Source organism: Amphibalanus amphitrite, unplaced genomic scaffold (assembly GCF_019059575.1).
Source record: "Amphibalanus amphitrite isolate SeventyFive unplaced genomic scaffold, NRLGWU_Aamphi_draft 000399F_arrow, whole genome shotgun sequence".
NCBI lineage: Eukaryota > Metazoa > Arthropoda > Thecostraca > Balanomorpha > Balanidae > Amphibalanus > Amphibalanus amphitrite.
In genome coordinates this window covers 23794-36737 of record NW_024881893.1, presented here as the reverse complement: position 1 = coordinate 36737, position 12944 = coordinate 23794, and the positions used below count along the sequence as shown (strand labels likewise).

The window sequence follows — 12944 nt, the reverse complement described above, 5'->3', positions numbered from 1 at the left end:
AGATAGCTACGGAAGAGGACAGGGGGCCGTTTCGCCCCCCCCCCCCCCCCCCCCGGGACGCGGGTTGAACGCCCTTTCAACTCAGGCTACAAGGGCCCTTATGCCACTTAAGGGCCCTTTCAACCCAGTCAGTCAAGGGCAGACATGGGCACGGATCCCAGACGACCAAACACGAAAATCAAAATTACCACTAGATTAGTGGTCTTAAAGGAAAAGGGCCACCTTTAACATGGGGATTGAAACTGAGATAGCCATCTTGTAGCCCGTGTCCGAAAACCTCTCCGTCTACCTCCTTACGGCCGATTTCGGCCTCCATTCGTAGTTATCGGCAATTTTAAAAGAAAATATGCCAGGAATGCGTTCTTATCCCAGGAATGCGTTCTTATCCGACAATACAGCCACCCGCGGCGAGGCTTTGGTTTTTAACCAATCAGCTTGCAGCAGTACTGATCAGGCACGGATCCCTGTACTAGCGAGCAGACCACGAGCAGTTGCGTTATTTTTCGTTGTCTGTTCTGGCAATCGGCCGGCGGATGAACATCCGCAATCGAATCTTGAAATCCGTCGCGCTGATTGGTGATGAGTTTCATGAGCTACTTTCATGAGGTCTATGAAAGTAAACCTATGCTATGCCCTGAACAGATGACATCTCGTTTGGTAGCCAATTGCTAAAATGCATTTTTATCTTACGCAAGGCAGTATACCATATTTTATACCGTGGCTCTGATCCGAAATCAGGGCATTTTTGTTCGAACAAATACCTATAATAACGATGAAGAAGTGCGTGATCCGCGGAGCAAACGACCTACGTCGGGTCGGGACTGATATGCGTGTGACTGTGCACAAGTAAGTACCTAGGTACCTAGGTAGGTACCTAAATTCTTATTTATTGCAATGGCTCTTCTATTACTTTTGTTTTCACAGAACTCTCCCCTGGATTAGCAAACCCTTTTGAACTGTTCAGGCTTTCACAACTGAAATGCCAGACTGGATAAAAAAACGCAAGTTATGCCGAATATGTCATGCGAAGTGGCGTGATTGCGGCGTTGCCCCGAAAATTTCATCGCACATCCAGCATAATTTTGCATGCGTCAAATTCAGCGCATGGTGGCAGCTGAATTTTTAGGCGCAGGGTGACCGCATGGCGCATAATGTTTATGCAAATGGCTGTCACCGAATTTTTTGACACGCTGTGGTCAATCTAGCAGCAGACTTGCCCTGCGGGCGCTGGCAGGTCTGAAGAGAGTCGGAACTTCCGGCCTGGGCCTTGTTTCACCTTAAGATTCTACAGTGTGCCACACAAATTGTGGTATTGGGTTTTCATGGGAACATTAACTAATTCAGACGCTCAGAAAGGGAAGAGCGTCTGACTCCGAGGCCCCGGAACGATCTGTCTGGTTGATATAGCCTTGGTCGGTAGATATGCACATGTGCTTTATGTAAAAGTGGCTTAATTTTGGTGCAAACAGGCACCCAACTTTCAGTGGAAATCATGCACTGGAATTTCAGCTCAAAATTGCTTGCTTCAAATTTTGGCGCATGAGGGGCTCACGGGCATCCGGCGTAGTGTATGGATGTTTTCCAGTCTGGCTGAAAGGCAGAACTCAGACACATTTATCCAGCCCTTCAAATCCCATTTCCTGGTTGTGGTAACACCTACCTTTCCATGGGGGTTTGGTTCATCTCTTGTCTACACAGTTTTCTTTCACTTATGTGCTGACAAGAAAAGGAAACTCACCAGAGCCCAGTTTCACCAAGTGCGGTAAACTCAATTTGGGGTAAACTACCAAACTACCCCACTACTTAACTACAAAAACTACCCCAAAATTAAGTTTACCGCACTTGGTGAAACTGGGCTCAGTGGAGCTATTCAGCTTAATACACAGAGTATGTGTTGCATGGACTAAGCATGTGTTGACCCTTTTTTACTTTTAGGTTCCCGCTTAAAAAAGAAGTACAGAGAAAAGTGGATGAGGGTGTGTGGCATGACCAATGAGCCAAGACCACATGACCACTTAAACTTAACAAGAAGTGCGCACCATGATAAGCACAGTCAAAAACGTTTGCGTCTAAAGAACAGTGCTGTGCCGGATCAGAATGTAAGTTATTTTTTAAAAGTGATGAAAATGCCTGCAAAGTTATCAAAAGACTTTGAATATTGTTTTTGTAACACTTCACTCTAAAGTTATTCCTAGTACCAGACATTACAGCTTTAGTGCAGAGTCTTTATTTGTGATATTTTTAGCCAAAAATTATTACTAGTACCGAGCCCTTACAGCTTTACAGCCCTAGTACCTTGCCCTTATTTTTTATATTTTTTAGCCATTTCAACCTAACCGAATATCTGTATGTTTGTATGTTATTGTTTTGATCTGTATTTTATGCTACCTCCCTATAGGTAAGTTTTATTAAAACATGTGGTAACGGTGTGCTGATTTTTTACAGATTCCGTATACGCCTTGGGTTGCTGTCGCTGCTCGGTCACCCACAGATGAAAGTGATCAAGAAATGGACATCACTCAGGTAAGATTCAAGCGTCCTTTATTTTACACATAATACACTAAGCAGTAGCACCCTAACCGCAACATATGGGAATGCATTGCCTGGTGGGTGCCTACTGCCTACCTGTATGCCAAGTTTCAGCTAAATCGCCCCAGTAATTACAGAGTTATTGAAATGGGAACAAATTCGGCACCTCTTCTTTTTGCATTTTGCACGTGCAGTGGGGGTCACTCACATAGATCAAGAGCATCCGACCTTTGGTTGAAGGGGTGCAGCTACCCTACAAAATTTACCGCAAGACCGCCCAAGCGGCTGCTGAGATGAGCCTCTCAAAATCACTTCTTTTGCAACTTTTGACAAATAACACCCTTGACTTTTCACGTGGCACGTGCCACGACGGTCCCTGTAATGTATCAAGAGTAGTCAATTACGGGGTAGAGGGAATAGGGCTAGCCAACAAAAAAAAGACCGCAGGCCAATCGGTCCAGCGGTTGCTGAGATATAAGCCTCTCAAAAGCGTTACAGGCCGGGCCGGGTCGGGCCGCTCATACTGAGCTTTTTCCGTGATATTGAAAAGACTTCGCTTCGCTCGCTCGCTCGTAATTAACAATTCATGGTTGACTATATGGATTAAGCTAAGTGATTGCGCTCTATTAGCACACTATCTAAGTAGCCCTTAATTGCTGCCGGTGCGTGGACTGTGAAAGTGAGCCGAGCTGTGACGCAAACCGTGCGCCTTTTTCAGGTGTGGGATCACTCGTGGAAGTTCACGGCGGATACGGAGCCGTGCATGCAGCTCTGGTTCGATCCTGCTCAGGGAAGCCCCAATGACGCCGTGGCGCGCATCTGGGCTGAGCGGGTGGTGGCGGCCGGTGCGCGGGCGCTGCCGCGTGGCTGGTGGCCGCGGCCCTGGCGGCAGCGGCCCGCTCCTGACCCGGTCGCCCTGTGCCGAGCACAGAGCGCCGACTGAGGTCAGTCTTGTGATCGAGCTTCCGCGCCGGAGGTGGAACAGGTGGAGCTGGCGGTCACCTGCGCGGGCTCGGCGGCCTGTAAGCCGTGCCGAGACGAACCGCGACACTCTTGCTAGATCTGCACCCCATTGTAATCTTCTGTAGTCGATATTCGGTAGGTACTCAATGCTCATTTTTCTGATATTAGACGAGTGGCGGGTTTTGATGTTACATTGGAGACTGCTGTCTCGGGTGGCCCGACAGTGTTCGATTGTGGTGTAATGTAGATACATAGACGGGATGCCGCGGCTCGGATTCGTAGCTGGACTACCATGTGCCTGTCGATTGAGATGCTTTGCCTGGCGATTGAGATGATTCGGGGCGCGGCCCCACACTGACGCCATGGTGCAATGAGTGACTGGCGACAACTAAGCAATTATGTACTTTTGTAGAACACATGTTTTCATGGATACGAGAGGCAGTCCTTTTTTCGCTAGCAGTCATTTGGTTCACGATACTTTCGATACCGACAAATATGTTCGGGCGGCCGGTCCGTCCACAGCTAATGCGTGCTTGCCCGCCGATGCCTAACGGAGCGCTGTGCTGTCTACGCTCACTGGTCGCTGGCCCGAGAGCCGTTCGGTTGCTGCTGTTAAAACAGTTCTCACAAAAACACGCTGGCTGGCTGCCAGTTCTTCACCAATGAGAGGCCCAGTAGCATCAGCAGGTAGCATTGTTTAATATTACTATTCCATTTTGTTTACCCATATGTCCGACCTAGAGCCGACTGGTAAAAAGCGGCAACCGAGCAGCCCTCCGCAGCGCTGCAGATCATGTACGCTCGATTATACACAATATATGTGTCTTTCTTGCACACAGAGACATGACGTTTTGTAGAGCTTTTATATCGCTTGTGGCTGAAAGGAATATTGTACATTTTAGAGCTTTCATATACGCGAGAAAATATGGTGCAAAAAAACATTTATGAAGCCTGTTGAATTTTAAAGGTTGTTGGGGCATTTCACAGACTGTGTCGGTGAGCAGGGCAGCCCGGCCCCGGCCGCCGCCGCCGCCGCCTCCTTCACTGGTATGTGGCAGGGACGGAAGCTTCGTATTGATATACCGGGGTGCAACTCAAGCAGCATATCACCTATCAAACAACCTTCGGTTATGAAGTGAATGAAAACTAAATATTATGTATAACTGTGATCTTCGCTGCGGTGTTTCCAAAGTGGAGGAAGTACGGGGAGCTGGACCCGGACTCGATGAGCCCTCTACTACGGATCTGGGTCTTCGCAGCTGATCGTCTGTGAATGAGAGATCATATGATACCAATGCATACCGAACGGATCAAAAACAGTGCCATTATATATTTGCAATTCTACAGCTTTACGTAAGCCCATCCTAGTGAATGCATTAATACGCGTTGATTTGACAACTGACATCCGGTTGAAGGCGTTTTTTTTCGGCCAACAGCCGGCCAGCAGTTGTTGCAGGCCGGCCTCGTTCGGAAGCAGGTTCATTTTCCGACAGCCACTGCGTGCGGAAGCACTCTCTGATGGCGCGGACGGCGCGCGCCGGCTCCTGTTTCTGTAACGTGTAGAGGCGGGTGTCGAGCAGCTGGGCGCGTAGCGGGCGGTCCTCGAGCACGCGGAACGCGGCCGGCTGGCCTCCCTAAACAGTATGTATGTATGTATGTATGTATTGACGATCAAGAGCAATCGGCCCGAGTGGTGGCAGAGTCGAGCGTCGCGGCGCGGCAGAGCGCGCGGCCCGGCCGCCGTCTGTTCCAGCTCGGCGTCGGCGCGCCCCTCGGCGAACAGCAGGTGCAGCTGACGGTCGGCCAGGCAGAAGCCGCTGATGCCAGGTGTGCTGACGTCGCCGGGCCGGCGCGGCGCGGCGCCCTCGGCCGCCGCCGGGCTGGGCGGCTCGTTGAGCTGCTGGATGAGCTGCAGCACGCCGCTGCGCTGCAGGCCGCGCTGCGAGACGACGGCCAGCAGGCGGCCGTAGGCGCAGCGCGCCGGCGCCGGCCGCGGCAGCAGGTCCAGCGGCACGGCCAGCGACACGGAGACGGACAGCTGCGCCGCCGACTGCAGCAGCTGCAGCGGCCCGAACGGCGGCGGACACGTGCCGCGCTCAATGTCGGCCGCCGGAGAGGCAGCCGGTCCGGCCGGCACCGCTGTCAGCGGCACCTCCACACTGAGCAGACGCACGCCGCGCGTCAGGGCAGAGACGTCCACCACCACCTGCCGCGCACACAGAGGGCCGACAGTGGTGACAGCGCGCGGCGGGTCAGACCTCACAGTGGGGATAGCGGCAGCGGGTCAGACACCCTTATAGAACAGCACGGGGCGGAGCCGACAAAAGAGGACGAGGAGACGGTCATACAGCCGACTGAGGTCCGGGCACCGACTGACTCAAAGTGCTGAACATGTCACACATTTCTAAATGGCTTCTGTAGGACGGAATAGTGTCTCTTCCTTCCAAGGCTTACTTGCAGAATAATATGGAAAGACACAATTTTACAAGTTGTGTTTTTATGACATAAGTTCTTAATAACATTTCAACACGCAAACATCATACCTTGACAATTGTTCACGATGAAGATCATGCAGGAACATTTCATATTTAGTCACCCTTGATTATTTTGTTGATAGTGATGCGAAAGGCAAATTACCAAAGTATATATTTGCAATTATTTGAGTTAATAATTTCAACTTTTTTGTGTTGAAAATTGACTTTTGAAACAATAAAGGCAAATGAATTATCAGTGTCTGGAAAGGTGCAATGCTGTAAGCTTCTTATTACATTCTAATTTATATCTAAAGCTTTGTGATATCCAAACTCTCAGAAATAACCAAGGACGTAACCAAGGAGGGGGGAGGGGCACGGGAGCCATGCCCTCGTGCCCCTTCCCCCCTCGGTGATGGCGATTTTTTTTAAAAATAAAAACAGCTGTGACACACCCCCAAAATAGTGGGCCTAATCAGAGAAATTTTCCTTTTTTGGAGGGGGTACAACACTAGGCCACAACCTGTGACCCCCCCCCCCCCCCCCTGAGCAAAATCCTGGCTACGTGCCTGGAAATAACAAAGCACATCCTATCCTTTGATGTTGGACGCAAGAGCCAAGTTGCTACGCGCCCTAACCCATAACAACAACAACATCCTATCCTTTGATGCCACTTACCAGGAGCTTTGCGCACTACCAAACAGCCACCTTTGGGCCTTTGTTGTTCTTGTTTTGGGCATTGTCAGTGGTAACTGGAAATAATCAGACATGATGGTCAGAGTAGGGAATGTGACTACAACAAAAATCATTTCATTCCTATAAAATAGACATGATTTAATAGAAGACCTTCTTCTTAAGAAAGTGTGTCATGGATACCAGCTAATCTGTATGGTATTTATCTCCAGTATTATCATATAGGTATAACAATTATCACCACCCGCCACCATTGAATGTAGGTTTTAGGTTGTAGGTTGTAGGTGGTAGGTTGGGTATCGGTAAAGCTGGTGTCACCGTCAGCGCTAACCGGTAAATGTGTAGATAAAAGGAATCTTAAAAACAATCTAACCTAACTGTAACCTAACCTTACCTACTGACCTGCAACCTACCTACCCACAACCTACCAAACTAATATACGCTGACAGTGATGCCAGCTTTACCAATGCCGTACGTTGTAGGTTGTAGGTAAGGCTAGGTCAGGTAAGATTATGTTTCATTATATATTTACTGAGAAGACGGCTGAATGCTCTTGAGACGTGGCTATACATTTACATTTTGTAAGTAATTTTCAGGTTTCAATGAATATTTCCTAGTGGAATGTTTTGAAAACCATTCTAAATGATGACCTTTAGCATTCCATAGTACTTTAAAGCTAATTAACCACATCGCCAATGCTAGGTCACATTGCATGCCTACTTCCACCGGCAGCTCCATGGGATATATGATAGGCAGGGGTAAATGGAATATTTTTTATTAATATTCTTGAAGAAAATTATAGGCATGAAAAGAAGATGATCTGCCTTTGAGATTGATATGTGATGCCTACTTTGGAGGAACATAATCATAATAATTACACAATCATAAAAAATGCAATGTAACCAAACAGCCGCTTATGCCGCATAATGAGAATCAAGCGAATCACTGAGGACAAACAATTTCAAACCACCAAAACTATATTCTTGCTATTCACCAATAATCCTAAAATAGCGTTCCATGGCCATTATATCCATCTTTCACCCTTACCTTCGACAGATAACTAGCGCCACGGGCAGACACACGGGGCGACAAGTTGTTTACAACCGCTACAGTCCGACGAGTCTATCCTCCTCAAGGCTGATTGGCTTGAGTGTGACGTCATTGCTATGACATCATACAGTAGCTGCGGTAGAGAGTATAAACATAGTACCAATATGTTAAATAGTTTGAAATACTTTTTAGCGAATTATGCACTTCTGGCACCGGTTTTGAAAAGAAAATGGAAAATAATAATGTCAAAATAAAAACCAACGATATCTTCATATTTCAAGAAGGTGGCACTTTTCCTTTAAAGCGTGAAATTATTGTGGAAAACATAGCTAATAGATGCCTCTCAACGAACCAACTATTTTGCATTCCCTCAGTGCTTACAGTTTTCAGAAAATCCCTCAAGATCCATCTCGGATCCACGATCACGAATCATGGATCCGAGATGGATCTTGAGGGATTTACTCTGAACTGTTAACTCTGAAGGAATGCAAAATAGTTGGTTCATTGAGAGGCTTCTATTAGCCATGTTTTCCATCATAATTTCATGCTTGAAGACCGTCAATCTAATGGCCATCTCGATTTCCGTGATTGGTTGTCTGGGATCCGTGTACATGTCTGGTCAAGGGCCCTTTTGACTGCGGACCCCCCCCCCCCCCCCTGAGAGAAATCCTAGATACGCCACTGACGCCGCCTATGGCGCGTCGCTACGTTGCCCAGGAGCCGAGTTAGAAGAGGGGTGTTCAACTGTTCAACCCCTCCCCGAACAGGGCGTGGAAATCCAGGACCCCAGCGGGGCGCGGGTTAACTGTCCCCAGGGTAAATTAGGATCCAGCATAGCCAAAGTCATGAAATAGCCAATGAAAAAATATCAAACGTCTACTCTACTAGCGGGCCCGGGCCGAGTAGCAGTTGAGTCGTAAATATTAGTGGTAAAAATAATATAACAGCAGCCAGTAGATATGCTTGTAGGTATGTTTGTACAGTATGAGCCAATACGATTATTCCATCTTTTGGCGTTGGCGAGGTAGGCGTTGAAGCCATACTGAAGACTCAAGACACAGATAACGCGACCTGTCATGCCAATAGAGTAATAGAGTATTATAGAGTATTATAGAGTTCATTATAGAGTAATAGAGCATTATAGAGTTCAGTGCAATAGAGCGACCCAGTGCATGTTGAAGCTAACCTCCCGGAGGTATTTTGGTATATTCCTCTTCTCATTCCTTTATATGGCAGTTATATCTGCTACATATCCTGCGCGGCTGCGACGTTACGTTTATTTTCATCAGACTGGAAAAATATTACAACATAGTCGCATTTCATTGGATTTAATCGATTTATTCAAATAGTCCAAAGCAGTCCAAAGTATGCAATGGTGTAGATCCCAGATTACCAAAGAAGAGTGGACCTCACCAACACTGTACTAGAACGAAGATAACCGAAGATCACGCCGCTTTGCCCGCGGTCGCTGTCCCTACTTTTCATTTTGGGACGACGGTGAAAACAGGGCGCCTGGGGCGATTTGATCAAGGTTCGTGAAATTTACACGTGACGTTTGGCATATAGAAGGCCCTTGGAGCGGGGTGCGGTTATTTTTTCTCATCTTAGTTTGCTATTTTGGCGCGATTTTGACAATTTCTGGCGCATTCCACTTATTTTCTTTAGCGGCAATGGTTTACTAACGGGAGATGTGATGAATTTCAGCAGCAATACTTGGAATATAAAGAAGAAGTGAAGCAATTATGATACCTATTATTTTTTATAATGACAGAAGGAACGTGGAAGAAAAAACATTTTGTGCAGCATGTGAAAACAAGGAAATAGAATGAAAGAAGGACTGCTACTTTTCATGCGCCCGAAACCAGCCACCTCATCATCATAGCATGGTAATGATAGTTTAAGTTTATGTTGAAAAGAATAGGAGGGGCTGCTGCAAAGATGTCTCAAAGCCGTTAAGTCAAGTCAGGCATGCTCTTACAGACCGAACGTTCAAGTTACTCGAGACCCCATCATACCACTCCAGTGGCTGGTGCTTATATTGTGCAATTTCAGATACTTTGTTTATTTTTTTGTGGCATAATATCTAGAAAGTTTTTTGCAAGTCTGGTGATGACTGATAATTCAAATAAGTGATTTAGTAAAATTAAGTTGAGTGGGTACAAGTGCTTTTTTCTGTAGAAGAAATATTTGATTTTGTTTTTACTTTGCTTACCTGCTGTCATTATCATAATTGCCTCTATTGAGCTGGGTGTTTCATTATATATTGAACTACCAAATTTATATTTGAAATGTAGGTATTTAATCTGTAACAACGAGCATTAGGCTGCATGGCAGTAGTCGAGCTTGTCAAATACCTAAATGTTTTGCTCAGAAATTGTTTGCTTTATTGGTTTCTTGAGTTTCACCAGATAAAGATACAAGGTTGGCTGATTTGGTGTTAGTTATCCATATTAAATGCACTGTTTGTGACAACGACAAGATTATGGAAATTGTAACCTCAATAATGAAATTTCATGCTGTCAAAGCTATGAGATGTTGCCTTGAGTTTGAAATCAGGCAAACATGGATTGAAGCTGTTTTCTAAAAAAAAAACTGCTTTTCAGTAACTTTCACCTCATAATTTGTATTTATTCAATCTCAGATGGGAGCAAGGCTGAATCACAATTATCTTTTGGGAAATGCTCTACAAAACTACATTGTTTTTATTTCTGTGGCATAATTTTGTGCCTAATTCAAAGACTTTCTCTGGTGTAGTTTGTAAGATTGTTTGAACTTCTACTTTCTGACCTGTTTGGTGCCAATAAATCCTGCAACCTATTTAGCTTATTTACCCATCTCTCTTGCCATTCCTACATATTTCATGTCAGTCTGTTGCATAAATATTGTGTAGTTAACATACTTCATGATATACAAATGAATGGTACCTATAGAGGCTCGATGTGGGTAAATGAGAACCAATGAACCTATATTTTTTACAATGGCATCAAGTCTTCTTGTCACGGCCATGGATATCACAGAAGATTTTGCTGAACTGCGCAAGAGAATCCTGTGCAAGGAAATGTTTTGCATGATTTAGCTTAACAGCATAAATTTTATTTTCCCAGTTGCATTGGAGCTCTGCTGGAGTTTGCTGATGACAGGATGCTGAAGGGCTGAAGCTGGTAGCTCTGGCAGGAGTCCAGTGTCCACCAGCTCAAGATCCGACGCCGCCGCGTCGCCGCCGTGCGGCACTCCGCGGAGACGGGGACGGCGGTCATGATTGAAGACACCGCATTTCCCGCCTGGACTGTCCGGTCGGAGACTGATAATCCCTCCGGTGAGCCGCACACCGTGGAGCTACTGCACCGCGCGTGTCCACCCGCAGTGCAGTGCCAGCAACGGTGCCGTGAGTGCGACATCTGCGTGCATATGACGCAGTGCGACTGTCACGACTCGCGGCTCAGTGTTAACTGTCAGTGTGACAGTGCGGCTCGCGCTCGTTTTAGCGAGGTGCTCTGTTGTATATAACCACCTTGATGGAGACCTATGTGCTGCCGCTTGAGTTTCAATGTACAGTTTATGCATCAAACTAGCGTAAGTAAATGGCTGTCAGAGGTCAATTTGAAGCGCAATTAGTACCCATAACCCAGCTGGGTTGACCGTGTCATGTGACTAGTCCCGATGAACGTACTGTTTCGATGTCGTCAGTCGTAGACTTTTGTAAACCATTCGTTTCGGAGCTCTGTGTTGTGTTGTTCGGGATCGCAGTTGTTTGAGCAGTATGCTTTATGCGTCGTACGCTGACAGAACGCTGGTCGTACACAAGTCATGTGTTTCCTTTCGCCCCTAATGGGTTACTGCACGGTACCTATGCAGTTGGAATGTATCTCGAGACACTAACTGGTCGCACTTGGTTGTGAAAATGACACTAGCTGGTCGCACTTGGTTTCAAGCTGCGCTTGGAAATGGTGCAATATTATTTGCATTTTGCAATGCAATTTTATTGCCGTAACCGTATTGGTAGATAGTGTCAGAAGTTGGCCATTTGATGCGTTGTCACTTGTCAGACGCTGTTGCCTTAGTACTGACAAATTGATGGGCCGCGTTTGTGTTCCTGTTAAGAAACGGATCTCAATATAAGGTGATTCAGAGGTAGGAACCTGAATGCATTCGTTCAGACTTTTCATTTTATGGGGATGCACTGTTTCATGAGCAAGAACGAGCATGGCTCTCGTTGAGCGAAGCGGAAGCGCAATCGATATTTGTTATCGTGTTTGTAGACTGTGGCCACATTTACATCACTATTCACCTCCACGCACCAGCATTATTTAAAGTGCTTGAACCTATACTTCATTTCGCTAAATTTCGGGGTCGTCAACCTACGGTCCATGGCCGTTACGTTTGGCCAATAACTAGATTTTATACATATTAACTGGTTCATATAATCACAGCATGATGCCCCGGACAATTTTTATTTGATTCACTGATAATGAATGTATCCCAGTACCCAGGGCTGCGGAGTCGGAGTCGGAGTCGGAGTCGGAGTCGGTCGGAGTCGACAGTTGTGACCGGAGTCGGAGTCGGAGTCGATTTTAAAAACCCGAGCCGGAGTCGGAGTCGGAGTCACCGAAAATCTGTCGACTCCGCAGCCCTGCTAGGTCTGCGGAGTCGGAGTCGGGAGTTGGAGTCGGTCGGAGTCGACAATTCTGCCCGGAGTCGGATTCGGAGTCTGAGCTGGTTTTTGAAAGCCGGAGTCGGAGTCGGAGTCGGAGTCGCCGAAAATCCATCGACTCCGCAGCCCTGCCAGTACCGCACAAACTGAGACTGAAACTGGACAACTCGCTTTTCGAGGTTCAGGTTCATTATCTTCAGATGTTATGGTATGGTAAGCATTTAATGTTCGAAGAAAATGGTCAGCGTTAGCAGTGCTAGGCGGGTATTATGAGCTTTCAGTTATTTCAATATTTGTTTAGGCTATTATTATTGTGGTATTTCCTGTCAATTTCACGCGGAATATATAGTATTATCTATACAATCGCGGTAACTACATATTTTCTGCCGGTTACTGTTATTATCATTGATTCGTAATATTTCGCTACGAGCGTGGCTCGATTCACATTGTTATTATATTGGCATTCAAGATTGAAGAATAAACCTCTTTTAATGCCTTCCAATTCCATCAAAATGTCGATATGCAAAAAAAAAGTTCTAAAAATTGCAGCAGTTTTGTGAATCGAAAATAGCTGTAAAATAGACCTG

General features: G+C 46.4%; 2 protein-coding genes and 1 long non-coding RNA gene across 5 annotated transcripts; 2 read left to right on the top strand and 1 right to left on the bottom strand.

Moving 5' to 3' along the window:
- The first annotated feature begins 380 nt into the window (after positions 1-380).
- LOC122390527 (folate receptor alpha-like) lies at positions 381-4339 on the top strand. 2 transcript variants are annotated; one of them, XR_006258171.1, is made up of 4 exons: positions 383-846; positions 1936-2099; positions 2446-2523; positions 3248-4339. XR_006258171.1 is itself a non-coding variant. In XM_043383574.1 (3 exons), the coding sequence occupies exons 2-3, from the start codon at positions 2509-2511 to the stop codon at positions 3470-3472; spliced, it is 240 nt and encodes a 79-aa protein (XP_043239509.1). In that variant the 5' UTR covers positions 381-846; positions 2446-2508; the 3' UTR covers positions 3473-4339. The 2 variants fall into 2 exon arrangements, 1 of the variants encoding a protein (XP_043239509.1); XM_043383574.1 differs by lacking the exon at positions 1936-2099 and having other exon boundaries at positions 381-846.
- Positions 4340-4638: 299 nt separating this feature from the next.
- LOC122390534 lies at positions 4639-9191 on the bottom strand. Its single transcript, XM_043383584.1, has 4 exons — positions 9120-9191; positions 7704-7778; positions 4896-5698; positions 4639-4759 (listed from the first exon to the last, which is right to left on the bottom strand). Exons 1-4 carry the CDS (start codon positions 9189-9191, stop codon positions 4639-4641), a joined length of 1071 nt encoding a protein of 356 aa, XP_043239519.1.
- A 23-nt stretch (positions 9192-9214) lies between these two features.
- On the top strand, positions 9215-11854 carry LOC122390538. 2 transcript variants are annotated; one of them, XR_006258173.1, is made up of 3 exons: positions 9215-9237; positions 9414-9592; positions 10811-11854. It is a non-coding gene; the product is annotated as an uncharacterized LOC122390538 (long non-coding RNA). The 2 variants fall into 2 exon arrangements; XR_006258172.1 differs by lacking the exon at positions 9215-9237 and having other exon boundaries at positions 9379-9592.
- Positions 11855-12944: the final 1090 nt, after the last annotated feature.

Excerpts from the sequence above, each read along its gene's own strand:
- LOC122390534 (XM_043383584.1), bottom strand. The coding sequence starts at position 9,191 with ATGAAAAGTAGGGACAGCGACCGCGGGCAAAGCGGCGTGATCTTCGGT. Across the intron at positions 5,699-7,703 it reads GCGCTAGTTATCTGTCGAAG|GTGGTGGTGGACGTCTCTGC; the intron begins GTAAGGGTGAAA and ends TGTGCGCGGCAG. Across the intron at positions 4,760-4,895 it reads AAAAACGCCTTCAACCGGAT|ACGATCAGCTGCGAAGACCC; the intron begins GTCAGTTGTCAA and ends TCTCATTCACAG.